General features: G+C 44.7%; 1 protein-coding gene across 2 annotated transcripts; it reads left to right on the top strand.

Moving 5' to 3' along the window:
• Positions 1-536: 536 nt before the first annotated feature.
• Positions 537-27,597, top strand: LOC112216895 (patatin-like phospholipase domain-containing protein 2). 2 transcript variants are annotated; one of them, XM_024377034.2, is made up of 11 exons: positions 537-682; positions 785-938; positions 1,076-1,289; positions 8,754-8,986; positions 9,299-9,364; positions 11,638-11,847; positions 20,421-20,481; positions 21,063-21,248; positions 22,106-22,238; positions 25,304-25,423; positions 25,549-27,597. In XM_024377034.2, the coding sequence occupies exons 2-11, from the start codon at positions 822-824 to the stop codon at positions 25,775-25,777; spliced, it is 1,569 nt and encodes a 522-aa protein (XP_024232802.1). In that variant the 5' UTR covers positions 537-682; positions 785-821; the 3' UTR covers positions 25,778-27,597. The 2 variants fall into 2 exon arrangements, with proteins under 2 accessions (XP_024232802.1, XP_024232801.1); XM_024377033.2 differs by having other exon boundaries at positions 560-938.
• Positions 27,598-27,986: the final 389 nt, after the last annotated feature.

The raw sequence follows: 27,986 nt of genomic DNA on the forward strand, positions 1-27,986 counted from the left end.
ACCATGTGTATGTGACAAATAACATTTGATTTGATTTGATTTGAGGCAAGAGAGAACAATAGGAGGGTACAGTAACACAGATACCAATGGAAGCTGTGTTTGCAGAGCGTTCTGTGTGGTTTACACGTTGTATTTATCGAACGCATGCATCACATTTTATGCGTTAATGGCTTGACAGAAGTGGTAGCAGAAGGTGAATGTTGAACTTTTGTTGCACACATATCCATATGGTGCTGCGTACCATTTTGCTCTTTGTACTGTAGGTGTGATCGAGGCGTTAGCATCTTAACGATTTCAAGGCATGCCTTGGAGCTCCTGTATCAAACGTAACATCACTACTTGTTTGATCGAATATGAGTTTCGCAATGATTAGGTTGTTACGAGTATACTGTTATAAATAGAGCACGTAACATCCCGGCAACTTTGCGAAAAAAAACATTATATCGGAGTTGTGTCAGTTGTTCACACGCTTATCTGCCCTCTCATTGGCTAGAATGGTACGACATGATCTTTCCACCCCCCTAGGTTTTCCTACCTGAAAATACGCGATACCGGAAAGTGTTGTGTATTCGTGAACCAAATTCAGGAGGAGCCTGAAGCGCGGGTGGCTTGACTGGGTTTTGCGAGTCTCGGCTCTCTTGACCGCAGTAGACGATATAGACTACTCAAATCGGTTAATAAGGTTCGAGTTGTTATAGTAATAGCAGGCAGGTTAAACAAATATACAGATTATGATATAATAGATATTAATCGAATGCATCTCTGTCATTTATTTCCAATGCAGAGTGTGGGACGTGGCTCCACCTAAAATAAGACTCCTTATGCAGATTGGCCAGACCTGCCCTCTTCTAGAACCGGGTAGTTCAGCGCTCCGGCGATTCTCAGTAGATGACTCTCCGTGTCTTCGCACATTGCACAAGAGGAGTAAACTGGCTAGTGTACGTGAGTTTGAGCCGTCCTCTATTCCAATATCTTTCGGAGCTGTTGTTGACATTCAACCAACACTGAAGGGAACTTGTCAAAAAAGTTAACATTTTGGATTGATCATAACGAGCGCATTTACCCAAACTTGTAGGTCCTCGTTAAAGACTGTCCTCCCGGGATGTTCGACCTAACAAAGGAATGGAATCTGTCGTTCGCCGGCTGCGGGTTCCTGGGGATCTATCACATCGGAGTGGCCAGCTGCCTGTTGGAACAAGCGCCCTACCTCATCAAAGGTGCCACCAAGATTTACGGGGCTTCAGCTGGTTCCCTCTCTGCCTCGATGCTCGCCAGCCAAGCATCCATAGGTAGGCTACAGTACCGTACACTGGCCCCTTGATTTCACCGGTCCCTGTCATCAGTTGATTGCCTGGATGGAGACTTTTACGCACAAGGAGTAGTCCTCTCTTTCATGTGTTTAGGGCAACTTCAGATTAGCAGTCAAATTCACTTTAAAGAATAATAACTTGTGATCTTGAGACATGGGGTGAAATTACTTTAACAATGCTGGAAACTTTGCTCCTATGTAATAGATAGGTTGAATTTAGAATTTAAAAAAAGGCTACACTTTTCTCATGTTAAAAACTGCAAATTATGTATAATTTGAGCCAAAATACATGCCTGTGTATAAATATGGTATCCTTCCACTCATTGATCATGTCACACCATTGATAAAAGTCATCTGGGTCAGTTATAGGACTATTGACCTATTGGTCCTTTGGATCAGAGGCCTCCCAATGGTACTGATGGATCTCGCTGACTTGGGACACACACGCAATCACGATTAAGAGCAAATATAACAAATATAATATAATAGAACTGACTTAGAGAGTAGTTCTTAGCTGACTGTCTGTGCGATACCTGGCCTTTTTCCCTCTCTTAATTTTGAACTCTAGAACCTTATAGTCAAGAGACTAAGGAGTAGCCTGCCAGGTTTCTTGGAATCAGTCCATACCTGTCCCAGTTGTATCGTGTTTAAATGAGAGCGCGTTAAAGAGGGTGAGAGATTGAAAGAAAGAGTAATAGAGGGAGACATTTCGCTACAACCGCAATAACATCTGCTAAACACGTGTATGTGACCAATACATTTATTTATTTATTTGACTTATAGAGTGAACAGTCAATATAGGGGTCATGAACCTTTTACCACTGTGGGCTTAAACAGGGGTCCGCACAGAGCGTTTCCTGGTAGTCTTAAACAAATCTACTTTGAGACAAGAGTATACACATCACACATGGTTATGGGCTTAAATTGAAGAATTGACCTGTACCATGTATGATTATGGAGTTGAAATGTATTCCATTTTGAGATTGCATCCCAATATTACACTTTATATACACTATATCACAGAAGACTGAAATATAACAAAACGCCTGGTTTGTTCATTGAGCTGTACACTAATGTGACTAGTCAAATATACTCAGCTGGTCACCCTCCAGTGATTCCCCAACATCTTGTCAACATGTGCCTGGAAAAATTATGCTGATATCTTATACCAATCTGACTGAATGTTCTTTTGTTCATACCCAGGCATCAAAAACCTCTCCAAAATGTACAATTGTGTCAAATCTTTCTGCAGCAATTTTATGGAGAAAAATACATTATTTGATGTAGAGAGAACTTTTTTCACGTGTTCATGAATGTTTGTGTCTAGGCTCGGTGGCCAAAAAAACTCTCCAAATACATTTACGGTTTTAGACCTATTCACAAAATATCTTACAGATATCTTCCAGGCCCTTTCTCACTCTCATTCATCATGTTACAAGCTGACAGGCACAGACCGTAAAAGACTCAAGCTCACTCAACTACACCTCCCCTTCTCCAGCCTCGACCAGATAAGAATGTGGCTCCACTGAGCTGACCAATCAGCAGCGAGGAGACTTGACAGGCAATGCACTATTGTGACCCCATCAACGCCAACTTTTATATCACCGACAACAAGTACATCACCCCATCTAGTGGGGAGGTGTCAATTAAACAGGTCATGACAGTTGAGCTGTGTTGAACATGTAGCTGTACCGAACACAGGCCCACAGCCCATTTGAACTGTTTCAGCTTTACTCAATGTCGATGTTATACAGGCACTACGAATACAGAGCAAACGACAGGCAAGGGAAAGACAGGTAGCCTGAGTTCATGTCACAGTTCAGGGGATGTACAGATATCTATAGATGTTTTTATGTGCATGCAAAGGGGAGCTCTGGTCAGGTACTCCGCTGAGGTGAGTAATAGTACTTAGTTTTGTGTAATCCGGGGAGAGGTTGTATCACAGAGATTCCTGTAAAGTGAAATACAATTATGTAAATGTCTAGTATTTTTGGTCTTGGATTTTAAAAAGCCCTGGATGGCCTAAAACACTATAAACAGGGGCCCTTATTGGGACCACAATTGCTTGGCAACATATTCAGGATTTCTTTCAAAAGTGAGTCAGTAGGCTATAACAATTGAATAAACTAGATATTCAAAATAGTGTTGTGCTTGCATAGGCTATAAAACGCTAACTCAGCCAGCCAAAAGTACCTGTGGTAGGTGAGGATGGAGGAAAGTGACTGGTGTGGATCAATTGATTCGTCCAGGAGAGAGGTTTCATATGAGCAGGGGTTTGAACATCATTCCTGAAGTAAAATAGATGACGCCGGCAGCTCTTCTTCTTTGTTTGTTGTGTGTTATTTCTTACATCATTAGCCCAGACCGTTTTTTGTGTTATTACATACAGCCGGAAATAACTTTTTGATATCAGAGCGGCGGTAACTCGCCAGCATTACAACCAGAATCAAATAACATTTTATTTGTCACAGCGTCGAATACAACCGGTGTAGACCTTACCGTGAAAGGCTTACTTACAAGCCCATAACCAATAATGCAGTTCAAGAAAAATGATTTACTAAATAAACTAAAGTAAAATATATAATAAAAAGTAACACAAAATAACAATACAGAGGCTATATACAGGGGGTACCGGTACTGAGTCAATATGCGGGGATACAGGTTAGTCGTGGTAATTTGTATATGTAGGTAAGGGTACGACTTTCCCAAATTACGACTTTCCCATAATAGATCCTTTGTTCGTACCCCCCAGGGCAAATGAACTTATCCCAGAGGCTGCTCCAAGACGCAGCCGGTGGAGAAGAGTTATTCGGAGTGGGCTTCTAGTCCGACTCAGGAAGTGTGCACACCATCCACCGCTTCCGAGTATAATATTCAGTCCCTGGACAAAAGTAGATGAGCTCAGGGCGAGGATCTCCTTCCAGAGAGACATCAGGGACTGTAACATACTCTGTTTCACAGAATCATGGCTCTCTCCGGATATACTGTCCCCATCCATACAGCCATCTGGGTTCTCAGTACATTGCGCAGACAGGAATAAAGAACTCTCTGGGAAAAAGAAAGGTGTTTCATGATTGTTTCATGATTTACTACTCATGGTGTGATTGTGATAACGCACAGGAACTCAAGTCCTTTTGTTCACCCGACCTAGAATAGCTCACAAATCAAATGTAGACCGTATTACCTCCCAAGAGAATTCTCTTCAGTTATAGTCATAGCCGTGTATATTCCCCCTCAAGCCAATACCATGATGGCCCTCAAGGAACTACACTGGACTTGTAAATCATGCAGTGTCTTGTGTCATCATCACAGATTTTAGAGAAACAAATGTCGGTACATATAAGTGACAACTTCATGGCACGCCGATGACGCGGGTGGTCTTCACTTGAACGACTCTAACTTTGTCAAATAAGCACCAATCGGGGTCAAAACTAGCTAGATAGCCAATGAGCTGGGCTTTATGGGAGTATCCGAAAAAATGTAATATGAATGCAAATGTATACTTCATGATTTGCCCAAATGTACCTGGGTGACTCCACACTAAATGTCATGGAGTTCGCTCATGCTTCAAGTTATCCGTCTGAAACTTTGCACATACACTGCTGCCATCTTGTGGACACCATCAGAATTACAACCAGTGATGGCTGGAACAGGGACCTTTCGGTTGCATTTCAAAGATAGTGGTAGAAAGATACAAAGAAAAAAAAACACAGTATTTTCTTCTACCATATCTATTGTGTTATTCTCCTACATTCAATTCACATTTCCACAAACTTAAAACTGTGTCCTTTCAAATGGTACCAAGAATATGCATATCCTTGCTTTAGGGCCTGAGCTGCAGGTAGATTTGGGTATGTCATTTAGGCTAAAATTGGAAAAAAAGGGGGCTATCCTTAAGAAGTTTTAACAAAACAAATTTGAGGAAAACGCTACCAAAGTTCTATCAACATATTGCCTGATGTCCTTGCACTTCAAAAACTCTCGACCATTGTAACTCTTCCTTCCGGAATGGCTACAAGGCCCTCCCCCGCCCTCCCTTTGGCTAATTAGATCATGACTCCATTCTGCTCATCCCTTCCTATAGACAGAAACTCAAACAGGAAGTACCCGTGCTAAAGTCTATTCAACGCTGGTCTGACCAATCGGAATCCATGCTTCAAGATTGTTTTGATCACATGGACTGGGATATGTTCCGGGTTGCCTCTGAGATTTACATTGACATATGCACAGACAAAAACCGTGGATAGATGGCAGCATTCGCGCAAAACGGAAACAGCGAACCACCGCATTTAAGCACAGCAAGGTGACTGGGAATATGTTAGAATACAAACAGTGTAGTTACTTCCTCCGTAAGGCAATCAAAAAGGCAAAACGTCAGTACAGAGACGTATTCTCAATTATATGATTCTCAATTAAATGTCTCAGACATGAGACATGTGGCAGGGTCTACAGACAATCACATATTACAAAGGGAAAACCAGCCACGTCGCAGACACTGACGTCTTGCTCCTGGGCAAGCTGAACACCTTTTTTGCTCTCTTTGAGGATAACACAGTTCCACCGACTGTGGTCTCTCATTCTCCGTGGCCAATGTGAATAAGACATTTAAGCATGTTAACCCTCGCATGGCTGCTGGCCCAGTCGGCATCCTTAGCCGCGTCCTCAGAGCACGCACAGACCAGCTGGCTGAAATCTTTACGGACATATTCAATCTCTCCCTATCCCAGTCTGCTGTCCACAGATGTCCACCATTGTTCCTGTACCCAAGAAAGCAAAGGTAACGGAACTAAATGACTTTAACCCTGTCATCACGAAGTGATGTCTCGTTAAGATCATATAAACCTCCACCCTACCTGACACCCCTGGAACCACTTTAATTTGCATACCACCCCAACAGATCCACAGATGATGCAGTCGCTATCACACTGCACACTGCCATATCCCATCTGGACAAGAGGAATACCTATGTAAGAATGCTGTTCATTGATTATAGCTCAGCCTTCAACACCATAGGACCCTCCAAGCTCATCATTAAGCTTGGGGCCCTGGGTCTGAACCCCGCCCTGTGCAACTGGGTCCTGGACTTCCTGACGGGCCGCCCCCAGGTGGCAAAGGTAGGAAACAAAACCTCCACTTCTCTGCTCTTCAACACAGGGGCCCCACAAGGGTGCATTCTCAGTCCCCTCCTGTACTCCCTGTTCACCCATGACTGTGTGGCCACACACGCATCCAACTCAATCCTCAAGTTTGCAGACGACACAACAGTAGTAGGCCTGATTTCCAACAATGACGAGACATCTCCTCCATGTAGGCTGAGGGCCCTGGTGGAGTGGTGCCAGGAAAATACCCTCTCGCTCAACGTCAACAAAATGAAGGAGCTGATCGTGGACTTCAGGAGACAACAGTGAGAGCACGCCCCTATTCTCATCGACGGAGCCGCAGTGGAGAAGGTGAATAGCTTCAAGTTCCTTGGCGTACACATCACTGACAATCTGAAATGGTCCACCCACACAGACAGTGTGGTGAAGAAGGTGCAACAGTGCCTCTTCAACCTCAGGAAGCTGAAGAAATTTGGCTTGGCCCCTACAAACATCAAACTTTTACAGATGCACAATTGAGAGCATCCTGTTGACTTCTATCACCGTGTGGTACGGCAACTGCACTGCCCGCAACCGCAGGGCTCTCCAGAGGGTGGTGCAGTCTGCACAACACATCACCTACAGGACACCTACAGCACCCGATGTCACATGAAGGCCAAAAGATCATCGAGGACGCTATCATCCAGAAGGCGAGGTCAGTAAAGGTGCATCAAAGTTGGGACTGAGAGCCTGAAAAACAACTTCTATCTCAAGGCCATCAGACTGTTAAATAGCCATCATTAGCCGGCCGACCACCAGGTTACTCAACACTGCACCTTAGAGGCTGCTGCCCTATGTACATAGACATAGAATCACTGGTCACTTTAATAATGGAACCATTTCATATGTATATATTGTATTCTACTGTATTTTAGTCAATGACACTCTGACATTGCTCCTCCTAATATTTATCAATTTCTTAATTCCATTCTTTTACTTTTAGATTTCTGTGTATTTTTGTGAGTTGTTATATATTACTGCACTGTTGGCACTAGGAACAAAAGCATTTCGAAACACCCACAATAACATCTGCTAAACGTGTATGTGACCAATAAAATTTGATTTGATTTGAATTATTCAAAAAGCTAAAATAAATAAATAAATGCATAAGGTCTACTTGGTAACGCCCATGAATGTGTGGTAGCATTAGCCTGCCAACTAAGACAGATAACATTACCATTAACAACACTTCCAATAAAAGATGCACCAAAATAGTTTTGCCGTTGAAGAATCCATGTTGAACAGCTGTTGATTTATGACCGTCAGTGGAGGCTGCTGAGGGGAGGACGGCTCATAATAATGGCTGGAAACCATGTGTTTGATGTATTTGATACCGTTCCACTGATTCCGCTCCATCCATTACCATAAGCCCATTCTCCCCAATTAAGGTGCCACCAACCTTCCTGTGATGACTGTATGTTTGAGGGGAGAGAGGCTGATAAAGATCTCAACTGGTGATTTGGCTGGTTGAGGGACTGTTTGACATATATTAATTTTGGGTTGGTCCCCCCAGATAGTATATGAATACATCATAAGCCATGACATTTTTTTTTATTACAGGAAATTTGCTTCACAGCTGCAAAATATTCTCTGTGCCCAATGCAACAAATACAACAGTTGTAAACTTTACTGTGAAGGGCTTAAGTAAGAACATTTGGATACAAAAAAAGGAAATAGGAACACAAAATATACGAGGCTATATAAAAGGAGTACCGGTACCGAGTCAATGTGCTGGGGTATGAGGTAGTTGAGGTGATTTAGGTCAAATGTACAAGTAGGTAGGGGTAAAAGTGACTAGGCAATCAGAATAGATAATAAACAGCCAATAAATAGAGTAGGAGCAGTGTGTGAAAGTGTGTGTGAGAGTGTATGTAGTGTGTGTGTGATTGTCACTGTAGTATGTGTGAGTGTATGGGTGAGTCCAGTGAGTGTGCATAGAGCCAGTGCAAGAGAGTCAGTGCAAAAAAAGGCTGTCACTGCAGATAGTCTTGATAGCCATTTGATGAACTATTAGATACCTCAGTATTTTCTTATCACCAATAGATTTTCTTTACTAGAACACTGTGTATAACAGTCTTCAGATGCATTCCATCCAAGTGTAGATAAGATGAACACACATAACTAGCTCAGTACAGGTGCAGGGCAGTAAATAAGTTAAACCAGTGGAGAAATGTTTTGTGAGCTACAGATCACTGTTTAGTTCCCTTGAGAATCAATCTTCCTTTGAATAAAAAACATTCAATTCCTCCCAGCGGAAGGCCCAAACACAACTAACACACTGTCTCTCCGTCTCTCCCCTCCTCTAGCTAAGTGCTGTGAGGATGTGATCGAGACAGTCAAGGAAGCCCGGAAGCGTAACCTGGGTCCCCTCCACCCCTCCTTCAACCCGGTCAAGATCATCAGGTCGGGCCTGGAGCGTGACCTGCCCGCCGACGCGCACACACTCGCCTCCGGGAGGCTGTGTGTGTCACTCACTCGCGTGTCTGATGGACAAAACGTCATCGTGTCCGAGTTCAAGTCCAAGGAGGAGCTCATCCAGGTGAGTCCCCACTCAACCCACCTGGGCTGCCATTCACAAAACATATCCGAGTAGGAGTACTGATCTAGGATCAGTTTTTCCACTTAAATCATAATGGATTGGAGTTGGGACCTGATCGTAGATCAGCGCTCCTACTATGAAGCACATTGTGAATATGGGCCCTGAACACCCCTGAGCACTTGAGTTTTTCCATATCCCATACATATTTGTCCTTTCACTTACTGGCCTTGTCATTGACTGTTTACATGAGTTGTATGTAATGTAAACTGGGTTGGACTGTGTAACATCTCTCTCTCCCTGATGTGTCTACAGGCACTGCTGTGTAGCTGTTTCATCCCCATATACTGTGGCCTGATCCCTCCATCCTTCCAAGGAGTGGTAAGTGCCCAAGGCCCTAATGCCTCAACTGCTTTCTTACGTTTCTTTGAACACTGTTTCCTTGTTTTCTAAGAAAAAGCAGCAGATGTTAGACTGGGTTTATTATGGTCTCGTCTCTAATGCCTTTATTGCTCAGGTCATAGTCATAAGGTGGCTAGGTTCAAGTGTAGCGTAATGTTGTGTTTTTCTGTTTGTGTGTCTGTCTCTGTCTGTCGGTCTGTGCATACACTCTGGTACTTGTTCATGTGTCAGTCTACCTTACTCTAGGAGCTAATCAGCCCGTGAACCATTTCCCTTGGCAGACCAGTGGTGTATTAAATACTTCCAGACTGGTTTCTGGCCTCAGCAGATTGGGACCAGGAAGTCCAGGGTGTCTCCATTCTAAACTGAGTCACTAGGACATAGGAGCACAGTCCTCCAAAACATCAACTACCATGTAACAATGACCTATCAAAGTATTCTCTTTCTCTCTCGTACCATTCTGACTCAGGGGAAGAACTGTCTCAGAGCCAAGTCTACATTGTGACTGAGCACATTAACACACAGACCTGTCTAATATGCTTTTACCACACCGCCCCTCATTGCATGCGTTGCAAAATAAATGTACACATGCATGTTGTTCAACCATTTAATCTAAACTGCTTGCGCGCGTCAATGAGCGTCTGCGTAGCCAGGTTGGCTGCTAACCGCCATGTAAAGTCCACAGAATAAGACTGAAGGAGGAGAGATTACTAGAAACGAACTCGGTTTCCCCTTTTTAAATGGTGGGAGTAGAGAGAACACGATTATATGTGGGACTCAAAATGGGTCCAAATTCTACTAAGATCCAGAAAAAAGTATCTATGTGCATTTCGGGTCAACTAACAACCCAATGTTTTTGCCAACCTCACTGCCAAATTGAGTCTTAATCTGGCTTTGGAACTGGCACTGATATCCTTTTTTCCCTTAGATGTCCTAAGTGTTTTACACAAGAAAAATGTTAATTATGCACAAATCTGTACTTGAAATGGAGCTGCATCGTGCAATTACATAAGACTGGCAAAATTGATTAATTCTCCGAATAGTACTGTCGGTCTGTTTGGTCATGATTTGGCAGTGTGGAGAAGCTGGTTTAGGAGAAATCTTGTACTGACACGCCACACCTAATATGCCCACAAGGAAAATGTTTCCTTGAATATGTCGTATCGTATACATTCAATTTCAGTGATAACCGAGTTGGGTTAAGTGGCACGTTTTTTTTTTTAGCAGAAGATATTTATAATAGATTTTCCAAATACTATTATTTACTTCCTCTCTTCTCAAAATACCTAATGGTCTCTGTCAGTGCTTAAGTGGCCTATGTGCTATATCTATTTTGGTCTCGGGCACAGGGCTGTTGAAAGAGAGCGACCCTCTACATATTTTACTGGTTCGTGACTCACTGACACCTCCCCCGGTTAGAGGGAATAAAACAGCCCAGAGTTAACACGCACAGGAACTTTAATCATACACAGGAGAAGATGTACATGGGTATGGTTCTGTAATGGACTGAAATAGAGAGGGAGTAAATATGCTATACAGGAGACAAATACACTGTCCTGAATAGATATGTTCAGAGTACGATAGAATGAGATATGGTATAGAACAACAAGGACTGTATCTAATAATGACTTAATAACCATGCATTACATAGTAACACCAGATTAATGACGAGCGTGACAATAGCACAGTAAGAATGATGACAAGGACTGTATATTATACAAATAGTATCCTATTTCACAGCAACACACAAGAGCAAGGACTCTTTGCATACATTATCAGTAGTAACATAATAACAGGAATGAGAACTACATGGAATAGTGCTATTCTAGCACATACTACAATGTGATTTTCTGGATTTTTTTTCTAATTTTGTCTGTCATAGTTGAAGTGTACCTATGATGAAAATTACAGGCCTCTCATCTTTTTAAGTGGGAGAACTTGCACAATTGGTGGCTGACTAAATACTTTTTTCCCCCACTGTATATTGAAGTGTCTTACCCCTTGGAGAAGATTTGTCTGGCATTCATTCTAAGTTGATAGCCTTTATACAGTATAAGAGATGTAGAACAGTCATATCTGTCAGCCCTGAGACATCTTGACCACAGTATGCCTGGGGTCTTGTTCTGTGGAGAGGCTGTGGTCCTGATGTAAGGAAATAGTGAAACAGGCTTGTTTGAATTTGTGCATGGGTCCAAAAACACCCAATTATTCCTCCTCTTCCTCCTCCCTGTCTCCCCCTCTTCTCTCTGTAGCGTTACGTGGATGGGGGAATCAGTGACAACCTTCCTCAGTCGGAGCTGAAGAACACCATCAGCATCTCTCCGTTTTCGGGCGAAAGTGACATCTGTCCACGGGACACCTCCTTCAACTTCCACGAGCTTCGTCTCACCAATACCTCCATCCGGTTGAACCTGAGCAACATGTACCGCCTCAGCAAGGCCTTGTTCCCCCCAGAACCCAAGGTACACACTTAGCACCTTTGTTTCTATCTAGAACCTAGAATGGATCTTCGGCTGTCCACATAGGACTCTTTGAAGAACCCTTTTTAGTTCCAAGTAGAACCTTTTTTGGTTCCATGTAGAACCCTTTCCACAGAGGGTTCGACCTGGAACCAAAAAGGGTTCTCCTAAGAACCACTCTAGGAGTGGTGGTCACCCGCTATGACTGCTTACCAATGCGTTATTTATGGGTTATGAATGTGTTAGGAAGTCGTTATGTAGGCCCTGTTGCCAAAGGTAGGATGGAGGATCAGGATGCTCCTTAGTCCCATTTATTAGACGTGGTTGTTTATGCCTGATTGTAAATGTCTTATGTATGGGTTATGAATCTAATATTAAATGTTTGGGTTACGGTATGTAACCCCGGTTTCCTGAGGGAGACATCTCACTATGGGACACGCCTTCTTCGGCGGGTCATTTGTTGAAGCCTTATTCATTCACGCCTAACAGGCCAATCAGAGCTTTGTGGGTGTATGCCTTGCATGTCTATATAACACCCTGTACTGCTCTGGGTTCCTCATTCTAAGAACTACCTCTTACACAAGTCGTGCAAGAGGGGCAATCTGGGGAGATGTCTCCCTCATCGCCTACACTGAACTGGGCTTAAATACGGTAACCCAAAGTTTTCTTTCAGTCGACTCGGTTCGACATCTCACTATGGGATACTTGCAAAACACACCGATTGCCAGTAGTCAGTTTCCTGAGAAGCCTGTTTTGGTACATGGTAATGTACCTGATCCATCCTACTCAGCTCCAGCACCAAGGACTGTGTGTGCCAGGGAGGGCACAGTAACATCCAGGTGATAGAACCTCACTATCCACCACACAAATCTCCAAGACGGAGATGCCTCTGAACAGTGCCCATAATGTGGCAATTCCTATAGTGGAATGTGCCCAGACACCCAGGGGAGACTGCAATCCACGACAACTGTACGCCTTGGTGATTACCCAATGGGAGACGTGTTGTTTGGGCAAAGCCCTAACCCGAGCAGGGTTGGTGAAGCAAACAAACAGTTGATCACAACTCCAGAATGGCCTATTACTGTCGATGTAATTGCGCAGTGCGCGTGCCGGACACAACGTGTTAATGCTGCTCTGGAGAAGAGAACAGGGGAGGGTGGAAGGGAAAGAGGTCAGTGGATTGTCTACTATAAGTCATGGTAATGACCTTATGATATGTCCTAACGCTGCGTTCATTCCTAACTCAGTTTGCCCCTGAGTAGTCAGGGGCAAACTGAGTGCATAAAGAATGAACCGAGCACGCATGTAGGTTTCTACCACATTGCCCTTGTCGAGAAATTCCTGTAGGAAGGAGCGAACGGCAGTGATGGAACACTGAAAGAACACCAACTCTCGTCTCTAACACAACCTCTCGAATCCCCTCTACTTCAGGTCGTAATGATCTCTTTGTTGAAGGGGCTGTGGCACTCTGATTTGTGGCAACCACGTTCAGAGGCAGCCCGCCGAGTCTAAGTTGGACCTTTCATGGGCCAGTCCCAGAGATCCATCAGCTCGGGATGATGGTGGAATATTTCGCCCTGCTCTTGGGATAGCAGATCCCTGCGCTGTGGGAGGCACCATGGTTGCGTGTACAGGAGAGGTACAATCTCCGCCAGCCATGGCTTCCCGAGCACTGCAGAGCTATCAGGATGAGGGATAGACCATTTGCTCTCACTCTGTCCAGAGTAGGTGGGGTCAGGCCCATTTGGAGGGAAGTCATACAGAAGCACGTCTGGCCACTTGTGGGCCAGCGCGTCCACGCCTAGAAGAGCATTGTGATCTCTCATCGCAAAAAACAAGCGACAGTGCACATTGTCCTGCGATGCGTACAGATTAACAGCAGCCCTTCCGTAACGCCCCGACACCTCCTTGACGACTTCAGGATGATGTCACCACTCCCCTGGTAGGGGGTTCCCCCCGACAGTAAATCCGCACTTCAGTTTAGTCTACCTGGCACGTGTTGCTCCGAGACACAACAGATGGTCGCTGCTCCATAGCAAGAGCTCTCTCGCCAGAGAGTGAAGTTGAGAATGTTCCTCCTTGGCAGTTGATATATGCCACCGTAGACGTATTGTCAGACCTGACCAGGACATTTTGGCCCTGTAAGAATGGACGGAAGTGCCTGAGGGCTAGTAACACAGTGTAGAGCTCAAAAACGTTGATATGGGCTGTCCTCATAGTCTGACCATACGCTGTTCACCGTACGCCCTTTGTGGACTGCCCCCATCCCTGTAGTGATGCATCCATTGTCACTTCTTTACGCGTGAACACTCTCCCAGTAGGGCAGCCCCACGTCAATAGGGTTGGGTCTTTCCAGCATTGAAGTGCCGATATACACTTTGCAGAGAGAAGCACGCGCCTGTGCCGATGGAGAAACGGGTCCTAGTGAAGTGAGGTCACCCACTGCTGGAAGTCTCTCATGAGGAGACCAAGCGGAACTGCCACAATCATGGAGACCATGAGCCCAAGAAGCCTCAGACTCATCCATTACGTGACTGATGTTGTTTGGGCAAAACACAGAGGCAGTGGCGAAAAGCCGTTGCTGTCTCTACAGTGAGGGTTGCTCAACAGGATTTTTTTTTTCCAGATTGTCCAGAGACAATCGCTAAAATATTTCTGCTGGGTCAGGTAGAGTACGATTTTGGCACGATTTATCCTGAAGCCTAGAGTGAGTAGGCATGACAACAGCAGGGCTGTGTGCTCCACTGCCTCCGCCCGAGTGTCCGCGCAGATCAACCAGTCATTCGAAATCTGTAGACTTTCAGATGCTTGTTGAAGTGCTATAAATCCAGGATCCCCCTTTTTTTGGGGGGGGTGGGTGCAAGAAATACCGTCTGAATAAGCCCAGGTGAGCTTCCTCCCTCAGCACCACGCATATGGCTCCCTTGGCCAACAGAGACTGTATCTCATCCCTAAGGTCTCGGGCAGCTTCCCCCTGTGCAGTGGACATGCACCGCTAGGGGACCCCTTTGAATTGTAGTCTGTACCCCTGGTCTACTGTGCGTGGAACCCAAGGGGAGACTGCACACGCATGCCACTGCTCTCTGTCAGAAGTAAGCGAACCCGCCTGCCCCCTGGGGGGGACGGGGAGCTCTGTGGCAGTCACCCCACTGGGGCACATCCGCAGGTTGATTGTTTTGCATGGGAACATTCTGAACCATCACCCTCGGACCGTGGGCCTGGATGTGATGGGAACTCTTTATTTGAGAACTGTACTTGGGGAAGAGTAGTGTTGACCCACCCCAATGAGGGCTTATGGGTCTTGAGGGGGGCTCCTGTGCTACACCTATACCATGTGTAAACGAGCTTGTGGGACTTGACGCAGGACTCCCGAGAAGACTCTGGTCATTAAGGTCAAAGGAACTCTTCCGGATCTTCAAGCACTAGGTGTGCCGCTTCTTCCCCTTCCCTCCGGATGAAGCTGAGGGTGTCTCCGCTGCTCGTTGCTTGGAGTGACGCCTGTGTCCTGAGGCACTGCGTTGCTGGTGAGCATACTGTGTCTGTCCTTGGGTCATAAATGCAGGAGAAGCCTGCTGAGGCTTCTTGGGGATCCTCCAGTTCTGGGAGGGAAGGCTCATGTTGACAACCTGGGCAAACGTGGGCTTCTGCGGTTTCAGGGATTGTTTCTGTGGTAACAGGGAGCCCAGTGCCTCAGTCTCCTTTTTCTTAGAGTCAAACCTGGCCTGTATATCCTGTAAGGCTGGTCCAAAAAGTCTGGTTGGATCAATCTGTCCATTGAGAATCTTTCCCTTCTCCCTCTGACACCCTTGCGTTGTTCAGCCAGATGGCTCTCTGGCCGGCGGTCGCGTGCGCAGTACACTTGAGTGTGCTGGTGGTATGGTCGGCATGGTGACTTAGCTCCATTAGCTTCTCCCGGTCGACGGTGCCACCGTTCGCCAGGGAGTTGCATAGCTCTCTAACCTGCACCACCATGTAGATGGAGATGAGGGCAGCTGCGTTCACAGAGCGTCCCACATGAACTGCAGATCTGTAGATTCTCTCATACACAAATGCTGACCTTGACTTTGTCGTCCTTAAGCCATTTTGCCATAACTTTGGAAGTATGCTTGGGGGTCATTGTCCATTTGGAAGACCCATTGGCAACCAGGCATTAACTTCCTGACTGATGTCTTGATGTTGCTTCAATATGTCCACATAATTTTCCTGCCTCATGATGCCATCTGTTTTGTGAAGTGCACAAGTCTCTCCTGCAGCAAAGAACCCCCACAACATGATTACGCCACCCCCGTGCTTCACAGTTGTGATGGTGTTCTTCGGCTTGCAAGCCTCCCCCTTTTTCCTACAAACAGAACAATGGTCATTATGGCCAAACAATTCTATTTTTGTTTTATCAGACCAGAGGACATTTCTCCAAAAAGTATGATCTTTGTCAGAAATGTGTAGTTGCAAACCGTAGTCTGGCTTTTTGATGGCGGTTTTGGAGCAGTGGCTTCTTCCTTGCTGAGCGGCCTTTTAGGTTATGTCGATATAGGACTCGTTTTACTGTGGATATAGATACTTTTGTACCTGTTTCTTCCAGCATCTTCACAAGGTCCTTTGCTGTGGTTCTGGGATTGATTTGCACTTTTCGCACCAAAGTATGTTCAACTCTAGGAGACTGAGCGGTATGACGGTTGCGTGGTCCCATGGTGTTTATACTTGCGTACTATTGTTTGTACAGATGAACGTGGGACCTTCATGCGTTTGGAAATTGCTCCCAAGGATGAACCAGACTTGTGGAGGTCTACAATTGTTTTTCTGAGGTCTTGGCTGATTTCTTTTGATTTTCCCATGATGTCAAGCAAAGTGGCACTGAGTTTGAAGGTAGGCCTTGAAATAAATCCACAGATATACCTCCAATTGACTTCTGGATATCAGGACAGTGATCCCTCACCTCAGATTAGACAAAGATTTCTTCAACAACAAGCAGACATCCCAATTATTCACAAAAGGAAGCGACGCAGAGGACGAAGAGCCAGATACCTCATCCTGACCCGCAGAAGGCAACTAGGAAAGCTGCCGTTACCGTCAATAATACTCGCCAACGTGCAATCATTGGACAATAAACTAGACGAGGTACGATCACGAATATCCTACCAACGGCACATCAAAAAATGTAAATTCCTATGCTTCACGGAATCGTGGCTGAATGATGACATGGATATTCAGCTAGCGGGATACACGCTGTACCGAGGCAGGATAGAACGGCACACACTGGTAAGACGAGGGGGGCGGTCTGTGCATATTTGTAAACAACAGCTGGTGCACAAAATCTAAGGAAGTCTTGATATTTTGCTCGCCTGAAGTAGAGTATATTGTGATAAACTGCATGCCACACTACTTGCCTAGAGAGTTCTCAGCTATACGTGGCTGTTTATTTACCACCACAGACAGATGCTGGCACTAAGACCGCACTCAGTCCGCTGGATAAGGAAATAAGCAAACAGGAAACCACTCACCCAGTGCTCCTAGTGGCCGGAGACTTTAATGCAGGGAAACCTAAATCAGTTCTACCAAATCTCTATCAACATGTTAAATGTGCAACCAGAGGGAAAAACATTTCTAGATCACCTGTACTCCACACACAGAGACGCGTACAAAGCTCTACCTCGCCCTCATTTGGTAAATCTGACCACAACTCTATCCTCCTGATTCCTGCTTACAAGCAAAAATGAAAGCAGGAAGCACCAGTGACTCGGTCTATTCGGCCTATTAAAAAAAAGGTCAGATGAAGCAGATGTTAAACTACAGGACTGCTTTGCTACAGACTGGAACATGTTCCGAGATTCTTCCGATGACATTGAGGAATACACCACATCAGTCACTGGCTTTATCAATAAGTTCATTGAGGACGTTGTCCCCACAGTGACTGTACGTACATACCCCAACCAGAAGCCATGGATTACAGGCAACATTCGCACTGAGCTAAAGGGTAGAGCTGCCGCTAGAGCTGCGGGACTCTAACCCGGAAGCTGACAAGAAATCCCGGAATGCCCTGCGATGAACCATCAAACAGGCAAAGCGTCAATACAGGGATAAGATTGAATCATACTACACCGGCTCCAACGCTCGTTGGATGTGGCAGGTCTTGCAAACTATTACAGACTACAAAGGGAAGCACAGCTGCGAGCTTCCCAGTGACACGAGCCTACCAGACGAACTAAATCACTTCTATGCTCGCTTCGAGGCATGCAACACTGAGGCATGCATGAGAGCATCAGCTGTTCCGGACGACTGTGTGATCACTCTCTCCGTAGCCGACGTGAGTAAGACCTTTAAACAGGTCAACATACACAAGGCTGCGGGGCCAGATGGATTACCAGGACGTGTCATCCGGGCATGTGCTGACCAACTGGCAGGTGTCTTCACTAACATTTTCAGCATGTCCCTGATTGAGTCTGTAATACCAACATTCTTTAAGCAGACCACCATAGTCCCTGTGCCCAAGAACACAAAGGCAACCTGCCTAAATGACTACAGACCCGTAGCGCTCACGTCCGTAGCCATGAAGTGCTTTGAAAGGCTGGTAATGGCTCACTTCAACAGCATTATCCCAGAAACCCTAGACCCACTCCAATTTACATACCACCCAAACAGATCCACAGATGATGCAATCTCTATTGCACTCCACACTGCCCTTTCCCATCTGGACGAAAGGAACACCTATGTGAGAATGCTGTTCATTGACTACAGCTCAGCGTTCAACACCATAGTACCCTCAAAGCTCATCACTAAGCTAAGGAACCTGGGACTAAACACCTCCCTCTGCAACTGGATCCTGGACTTCCTGACAGGCCGCCCCCAGGTGGTGAGGGTAGGTAGCAACACATCTGCCACGCTGATCCTCAACACTGGAGCTCCCCAGTGGTGCGTGCTCAGTCCCCTTCTGTACTCCCTGTTCACCCACCACTGCATGGCCAGGCACGACTCCAACACCATCATTAAGTTTGCTGACGACACAACATTGGTAGGCCTGATCACCGACAACGACAAGACAGCCTATAGGGAGGAGGTCAGAGACCTGGCCGGGTGGTGCCAGAATAACAACCTATCCCTCAACCTAACCAAGACTAAGGAGATGATTGTGGGCTACAGGAAAAGGAGCACCGAGCACATCTCCATTCTCATCGACGGGGCTATAGTGGAGCAGGTTGAGAGCGTCAAATTCCTTGGTGACCACATCAACAACAAACTAGATTGGTCCAAAAACACCAAGACAGTCGTGAAGAGGGCACGACAAAGCCCATTCCCCCTCAGGTCCTGAGATCCTCAAAAGGTGCTACAGCTGCAACATCGAGAGCATCCTGACCGGTTGCATCACTGTCTGGTACGGCAATTGCTCGGCCTCCGACCGGAAGGCACTTCAGAGGGTAGTGAGTACGGCCCAGTACATCACTGGGGCAAAGCTGCCTGCCATCCAGGACCTCTACACCAGGCGGTGTCAGAGGAAGGCCCTAAAAATTGTCAAAGACCCCAGCCACCCCAGTCATAGACTGTTCTCACTACTACCACATGGGAAGCGGTACCGGAGTGCCAAGTCTAGGACAAAAAGGCTTCTCAACAGTTTTTACCCCCAAGCCATAAGACTCCTGAACAGTTAAACAAATGGTTACCCGGACTATTTGCATTGTGTTCCCCCCCAACCCCTCTTTTACGCTGCTGCTACTCTCTGTTTATCTTATATGCATAGTCACTTTAACTATACATTCATGTACATACTACCTAAATTGGCCCGACCAACCAGTGCTCCCGCACATTGGCTAACCGGGCTCTCTGCATTGTGTCCCACCACCCGCCAACCCCTCTTTTTACGCTTCTGCTACTCTCTGTTCATCACATATGCATAGTCACTTTAACGATACCTACATGTACATACTACCTCAATAAGCCTGACTAACAGGTGTCTGTATATAGCCTTGCTACTCTTTTTTCAAATGTCTTTTTACTGTTGTTTTATTTCTTTACTACACATACACACATACATACATACATACCTTTTTTTAAACACCATTGGTTAGAGCCTGTAAGTAAGCATTTCACTGTAAGGTCTACACCTGTTGTATTTGGGGCACGTGACAAACTTTGATTTGATTTGAAATTATGTCAATTAGCCTATCAGAAGCTTCTAAAGCAAATGACATCATTTTCTGGAATTTTCCAAGCTGTTTAAAGGCACAGTCAACTTATTGTATGTAAACTTCTGACCCACTGGAATTGTGATACAGTGAAATAATCTGTAAACAATTGTTGAAAAAATTACTTGTGTCATGCACAAAGTAGAAGTCCTAACCAACTTACCAAAACTATAGTTTGTTAACAAGACATTTGTGGAGTGGTTGAAAAATGAGTTTTAATGACTCCAACCTAAGTGTAGGTAAACTTCCGACTTCAACTGTATCGGTTGTTATATGATTAACAAAATCTCTGTCTTGTGGGTATCTTGTGTCTCTTTTTTATGAGCAGTATATTTATTCAATCTACCTCTTGCATATGATCCCTTACCTCAATAGGTACGAACTATGTGTTTTCTTTGACAGGTCATGGCAGAGATATGTCAGAGTGGCTACAAGGACGCCCTTCGCTTTCTTGAGGAGAACCGTGAGTATAACTATGTTGCCTTTGACAGTAGTAGTGGGCTGTGCTAAGATCATAAGCTAATGTGACATACATGCAGTGAGCATCAATGATGTCAATTGTACAGGGTTCAATATGAAGTATGGAGTAAACCAACGCTTATTTATGGTGTAATATTTGTATAGGGTTGGCTGACAAGGTGCGCGAAGCCATGCTTTGTTATGATTCTGAACAGTCAGATAGCTAGCAACAATGACAAGAAACTGCCGTGTGGGGACTCGTAGGTGGCTTGTTTCAGCTAGTTTTATCTTGATTACCAGGTCTTGTTTTGAGGTGTTTAGACTGATTTCATGTCAATGCTAATATGGCTAGCTAGCTAACCAACAACTTTAACAATGTATTTAAGTGACAACAAATGCTCATTGTGCAATTGTATCTATGGTTTCAATAAACATTGAGACAAAATATAGTTTACATGTTGTCAACAACCTAAGCCAACCTTGTCTGTTTTGCCCCATAGTTGCCACGCGTCGGTTTTGTTGCTAAACAAACAACTTGTCTATGCTGTATTACAAAGATGATGAATGTATTGTTTATGATGTCAGACTTGCTGAAGCTGGAGTGTCCGACTGCCGGCCCCAACCCCAACCTATCAGAAGCTGCCTGCTGCAAGCCCATCGCCATGGAAACAACAAAGAACTGGATGTTCTGGCGGCTCCGCCTCCTGAGGAAGCAACACTGGTGGTTGGATGAGCAGATTGTTGATAACCTGCCAACCCAAATCAAAAAAGGTAAATGGGTCAACCTAGACCAGGGATTGGCAACTGGCCCTTTTGTAGGCCTACGTATGAATTTCCACGTTTTTGTGTGTATATATATATATATGATATATTTTTACTCAGCCGGGGTCTCAACTTACTCTTGAGAGTTCGTATAGTAGAATACACAAGGTACAATTTCGTAAGATGGTTGTGCATCAGCGGTTTTTCTCTTGATATGTCAGTCACTAAGCAGGTTTCCATCAACCATTTAATGCAGTTGAATTACCTGAAGCATTAAAAAAGGTCACCACCAGGCTGATGAAAACATGAAATGCCAGTACAATTTTATAGATGCAGACATGGCAGGCACTAACTCATCACAACCAGCCTTTTATCCACAAAAACTCAGATAGATGAAAACACATCTCTGGTGGGAAAATGTGCATATTGTTTTATGCAGATTTTATCATATTTTCACATGAAAATCTGTCGCAAATTGGATGGAAACTTAGCTACTCCGTCACTCAATTAGCCCATGTCAGCATTTTTTGGGGGGGATTGATAGTTGGCTAAATTAGAATTTATCTAAACTTACAGTAATCATGATCATGGTTGAATTACAGATCGGGGAGCCCCCAATGATTTTGTTAGTCACTCAGATATCATATTAAAAACTGCTAAATCTTCTCTCCGCCCCATGGCAAAATGTGTAGAATTGTAGCAAACTTGGTTGAAAACTACAACATTGTCTCTACGCCCCTTGGCAGAATGTGATGAATTGGAGGAACTTAACTCTTAAACTGTGTGGTTGTTCTGTGTATCTGAAAGTCATCTGAGGCTGTGCCCGTGTCAGCGAAGTGTGACATATTGTGTCTCTATGACTGTAGTGTTTTGTGAGGCGTGCCAGCAGAAGCCTGGTCTGTATGCTCAGGTGTCTGAGATGCTGCCGGTCAGAGTGGCCTCCTACATGCTCCTGCCCTGCACACTACCTGTGGTATCAGCCTACTCAGTGGGCAAGAGGTAAGTCTACATCCTATACCACTACTAGTGCTACCTACCACAAACTAACAAGCCCTCAATGAACTCAATGCAGTCACAGTAGCTCAAACAGCAACCAATGACAACAGTAATGCAAACAAATCAGCTTTTAAAAAGCCCAGAAATAACCTTTAGCATAACTATCCTTTAGCATACAGCAACCTCATTAGCCCACTACAGCAACCAATTATCTACCCTCTGTTCTGTTGGCGAACGTGCAATCACTGGAAAATAAACGGAATGAGCTCTGTTCGAGACTATCCTATCAATGTGATCTGAAGAACTGTAATATCCTATATTTCTCAGTTGTGGCAGAACAAGGACATGGTAAATATAAATGTATTTGGCCAGAACGGTGACGTCTGAGAAGCTCAGGGGAGGTGGTGTGTGTGTCTCTTTGTTAACAACAGCTGGTGTGCGATCGCTAATATTAAGAAAGTCTCTAGGTTCTGCTTTCCTGAGTTGGAATAGCTCATGATAAGCTGTAGACCATACCATTTACCGATGCGACACTAAGACCACACTCAACGAGCTGTATAGGGCTATAAGCAAACAAGAAAATGCTCCTCGTGGAGGGAGACTTTAATGCAGGAAATCCGTTTCACCTCATTTCTACCAGCATGTCACCTGTGCAACTAGAGTCCAAAAAACTCTAGATCACCTTTACTCCACACACAGAGATGCATACAAAGTTCTCCCTCGACCTCCATTTGGCAATTCTGACCATAACTCTATCCTCCTGATTCCTGCTTACAAGCAAAAACTCAAACAGGAAGTACCAGTGACGGGCAAAATATGGAAGTGGTCTGATGACGCGGACAGCACTGTTTCGCTAGCACAGACTGGGATATGTTCCAGGATTCATCCGGTGGCATTGAGTAGTTTACCACATCAGTCACCAGCTTCAATAATAAGTGCATCGACGCCGTCGTCCCCAAATTGACCGTAGATACATATTTATTGTTGCCATGGATTGTAGGCAACATCCGCACTGGCCTAAAGGCTAGAACTGCCGCTTTCAAGGAGCAGGACACTGATGTGGATGCTTATAAGAAATCCCGATACTCCCTCCGACGAACCATCAAACAGAAAAAGCGTCAATACAGGACCAAAATCGAATCTTACTACTCTGGCTCAGAAGCTCGTCGCATGTGGTTGGGCTTGCAAACAATCATGGATTACAAAGGGAAACCCATCCACAAGCTGTCCAGTGATGCGAGCCTACCAGACGAGCTAAATACCTTCTATGCTCACTTTGAGGCTAGCAACACTGAACCATGCATGAGACTGGCAGCTGTTCCGGTTGAATGTGAGATCACGCTCTTGTTGCCGATGTGAGAAAGACCTATAAACAGGTTAACATTCACAAGGCCAGACGGATGACCAGGATGCGTACTCGGAGCATGCGCTGACCAGCTGGTAAGCGTCTTCACTGACATTTTCAACCTCTCCTTGATCCAATCTGTAATGCCTATATGTTTCAAGCAGACCACCATAATCCCTGTGACAAAGGACGCCAAGGTAACCTGTCTAAATGACTATCGCAGCACTCACATCTGTAGCCATAAAATGTATTGAAAGTCATGGCTTATGTAAACACCATCATCCCAGACACCCTAGACCCACTCCAATTCACATAACTCCCCAAAAGATCCACAGTTTACGCAATCTCTATTACAATCCACACTGCCCTTTCCCACCTGGACAAAAGGAACACTTACGTGAGAATGCTGTTCATTGGCTACAGCTCAGCGTTCAACACCGTAGTGCCCTCCAAGCTCATCACTAAACTAAGGACCCTGGGATTGAACACCTCCCTCTGCAACTGGATCTTGGACTTCCTGCCTGGCCATTCCAGGTGGTGAGGTTAGGCAACAACACATCCGCCACGCTGACCCTCAACACTGGGGCCCCTGAGGGGTGCGTGCTTAGTCCCCTAGTGTACTCCCTGTTCACCCATGACTGGCAGCGCACGACTCCAACACCATCATTAAGTTTGCCAACGATACGATGGTGGTAGCAGACCTGATCACCGATGACAATGAGATAGCCTATAGGGCGGAGGCCAGAGACCTGGCAGTGTGGTGCCAGGACAACAACCTCTCCCTCAACGTCAGCAAGACAAAACAGCTGATTGTGGACAACAGGAAGGGGAGGGCTGAGCATGCCCCCATCCACATCAATGGGGCTGAAGTGGAGCAGGTCGAGAGCTTCAAGTTCCTCGGTGTCCACATCACTAAGGAATGATCATGGTCCACATCACACCAACACAGTCGTGAAGAGGAGATGATGCATCTTCCCCCTCAGGAGCCTGAATAGATTCCTCAAAAAATTCTAAAGCTGCTCCTTTGAGAGCATCTTGACTGGTTTCATCACCACTTGGTATGGTAGCTGCTTGGCATCCGACCACAAGGTGTTACAGAGGGTAATGTGTACGGCACAGTACATCACTGGGGCCGAGCTCCCTGCCATCCGGGACCTCTATACCAGGCGGTGTCAGAGGAAGGCCCTAAAAATTGTGAGACTCCAGCCACCCAAGACATTGACCGTTCAGCTTCCACCCCTAAGCTATAAGACTGCTAAATAGTTAAATAATTAATCAATAGCTACCTGGAATATCTGCATTGACCCTTTTCGTACTAATCTCTTTTGATTTATCACATAGGCTGCTGTTACCGTTTAATCTATCCCGTTGTCTAGTCATTTTATCACTACCTATATGTACATATCTACCTCAATTACCTCGTACCCCTGCACATCAACTCGGTGCTGGTACCCTGTGTATTTTGCCAAGTTATCATTACTCATTGTGTATTTATTCCTTGTATTATTCTTTTTTTATTATTTGTCTTTTTTATCTCTGCATTGTTGGAAGCATGTGACAAATACAATTTAATAGGTTGAGGTTTCTTACTAAACCCAATCAATTTGAATGTCCTGCACAGGGCCGCCACCTAGTGGACATTGTAACAAAATAGGCAAGTCAATCCACCACTGGTGGTACATCACAGTACATTGACTCTTCTTGTCCCTCTCCTGTACTCCAGGTTTGTGGAGTGGATCCCAGAGGTGCCTGCAGATATGCGTTGGCTAGCTGGGGTGGCTGGGGATGTAGCTGGGAGCGTGTACAGACAGACCCGGAGAGGAGCACCAGCAGACATAACCAGGTGAGAGACATGGAGTTTCTACTACTGGGTTATATTATGGATGGATGGAGTCTACGTGTAGATTTGGATGTATGTCATACAGTATGAATAAAGGCTAATGGCCTTGTGTGTTTTTCTTTTTGCAGTGATGGTTCCCTGAGGAATTACATGAGCCTGCCCCTACCCCTGGACAGTGACGGACCCAGGGAGAGAAACAGTCATCTCTCCGGGTTCGCTCTCTCTGCTCTTGACCTCCAAAGCCAATACTGGAACATCCCCACCGCCTCCTCTTCCCACCGCTCCACCAGCCCCCACACGCCCAGCCCCTCCCCACGACAGATCTGCTTCAGTGTTCATTTTGGCACTCTTTTTTAGATTCATTCTAGTCTGGTATTTGACTAAAATATCATTAAATCTTAGTCACATTTTTGTGATTTGAATAATGATTTAGTCATTGTTAAAATGACAAAAACAGAGCCATTTTAGTCAACTGAATGCACTTTAATTTGAGTCATATTTTAGTCACATCACATTTGTATTGCCTCATTAGCCACAAACCACATTTCCATCCAGAGTTTTTATGGGAGTAAAGTCAAATCAAAGATTTGTATAACTAACCCAAGATGGACTATAACTACTGAGATGGTAGGCTATTCAAGAAATAAGTTGTTCTATCTAACGTCCAAGCAGGAAAGCATGATTCCAGATACAGTATTTTGATGTGCAACGTAATCCAAAAATTGTCATGAATTGCGAGTTGATATATTTATGAATTGTGAGTTGTTATATTTTACTGTTAAAATAGGGCTCCAGAATTTTCTGATATTTTTTTGTTCAATAGAGATGAATTTGCCTATATCGTTATGTGCACAAATATCATAGGCAAATTTATTTTGGGGCTTATACACCACATGATAAAGTGAAAACTCAAAACACATTAGCTAGATCACTAATACTAAATATAATACCCACTGCTAGTAGCCATGTATTAATCTAAAAGTAAATGTAATGTCCTTTTTTTGTTGCAGTTGTAGCCCTGCTACCCTATGCAGTCGCAATAGCGCATTTCGCAGGCTTCGTATCTTAAAGCCATATCTAATATTTTGATTGTAAAATAGTTGCTATTTTTTTATTTAACTAGGCAAGTCCGTTAAGAACAAATTCTTATTTACAATGACGGCCTACACCGGCCAAACCCAGATGACCAATTGTGCGCCGCCCTACGGGACTCCCAATCACTGCTAGTCGTGATACAGCCTGGGTTTGAACCAGGGTGTCTGTAGTGATGCCTCAACCACTGAGATGTAGTGCCTTACACCGCTGTGCCACTCAGGAGCTCAGTTGAGCTGAAAATGATGGAAATTACAAATATAAAGTATACCCACAGAAAGCTGAGCACAGTAGGTGCTTCTAAAGCTATGTATTTCATGCAATTGGATTTTGAAATGTTATATTGAAATGCTATACAATCAAGAAGCCTTTTTTCTCTCTCCCGGAGTGCACACTGTGGCTCCAGCGAAACAAGCCAAGGGACTGGGCAGAAACTTTCATTGCAGGAATCATGAGGATAATGCACTTTACTGTTTGACCAAATCATGATCTTAGCCACCCAAAAAAATAGGACTTTTTTTTAAATTATTTTTTTTAAACTTTTGAGTGAGGTGAACATGTCATGAATGTTCAGCTCGCACGGCACCCAATACAAATTTAACTCGCACAGCCAAGTCAAAGGGTTGCAAAACGCCATTAAATGGTTTCAGTCTAGAGCCTTGCCCCTTGACATACTGTAGCTATATTGTAATCAGTTGTGTCATAAGTAGTGGTCTGATACTGTAGGTTGCAGCAAACCACTTAGCACTATCAATCAGTTATTAACCTATTTGAGCAACAAAGGAGACTGGTGGGAGGAACTATAGGAGGATGGGCATTTTTGTAATGTCTGAAATGGAATAAATGGAACATATCAAACATATGGAAGCCACATGTACCAGCTAAAGTTCCCTCCCACGGGGCCTGTCTATAGTGAATAGGAACTGAAAGGTGGATTCGGATAGGCAAAATATGGTCATGTGATCAAAAAGCTTTGGGATCCAGAACTGTTAGACACACTATTGACTCAATCATGTCTTTTGATCACTCCACCAATCATTTTTTATTCTACAGTACACATTGTAAAACATTTAACCAGCTCACCACCTCTGTCAGTGAATTATTGTTTGGAAATGCACATTTTATAAATCACTTCGTCTAGTTTTACCAGATAACGTGTTATCACTACCTACTTACCTACAGTACCTACATGCCTACAGTACCTAACTACCTATGTTCAGTCAAATGTAGCATTCATGCCTCCTTCCCAATGGACTGTTGACCTGAGTTGACGTTGACTTCCTTGACTAAGAGCTGTGTGCTTTCCTGACTACTATTAGACAGGACCCTTGAACTGAACTATGAACTACTGTGATGAGCTGTGATGTCAAGATATTTGAATCACAATGTCTCTCAATGTTGACCATTGCTTTTGCACAATAACTTTAGGTGCATAGGATTCACAATGTTAATGGCATAATCAAATGTCAAATTT

The sequence above is a fragment of the Oncorhynchus tshawytscha genome, linkage group LG17, assembly GCF_018296145.1.
Source record: "Oncorhynchus tshawytscha isolate Ot180627B linkage group LG17, Otsh_v2.0, whole genome shotgun sequence".
Lineage (NCBI taxonomy): Eukaryota > Metazoa > Chordata > Actinopteri > Salmoniformes > Salmonidae > Oncorhynchus > Oncorhynchus tshawytscha.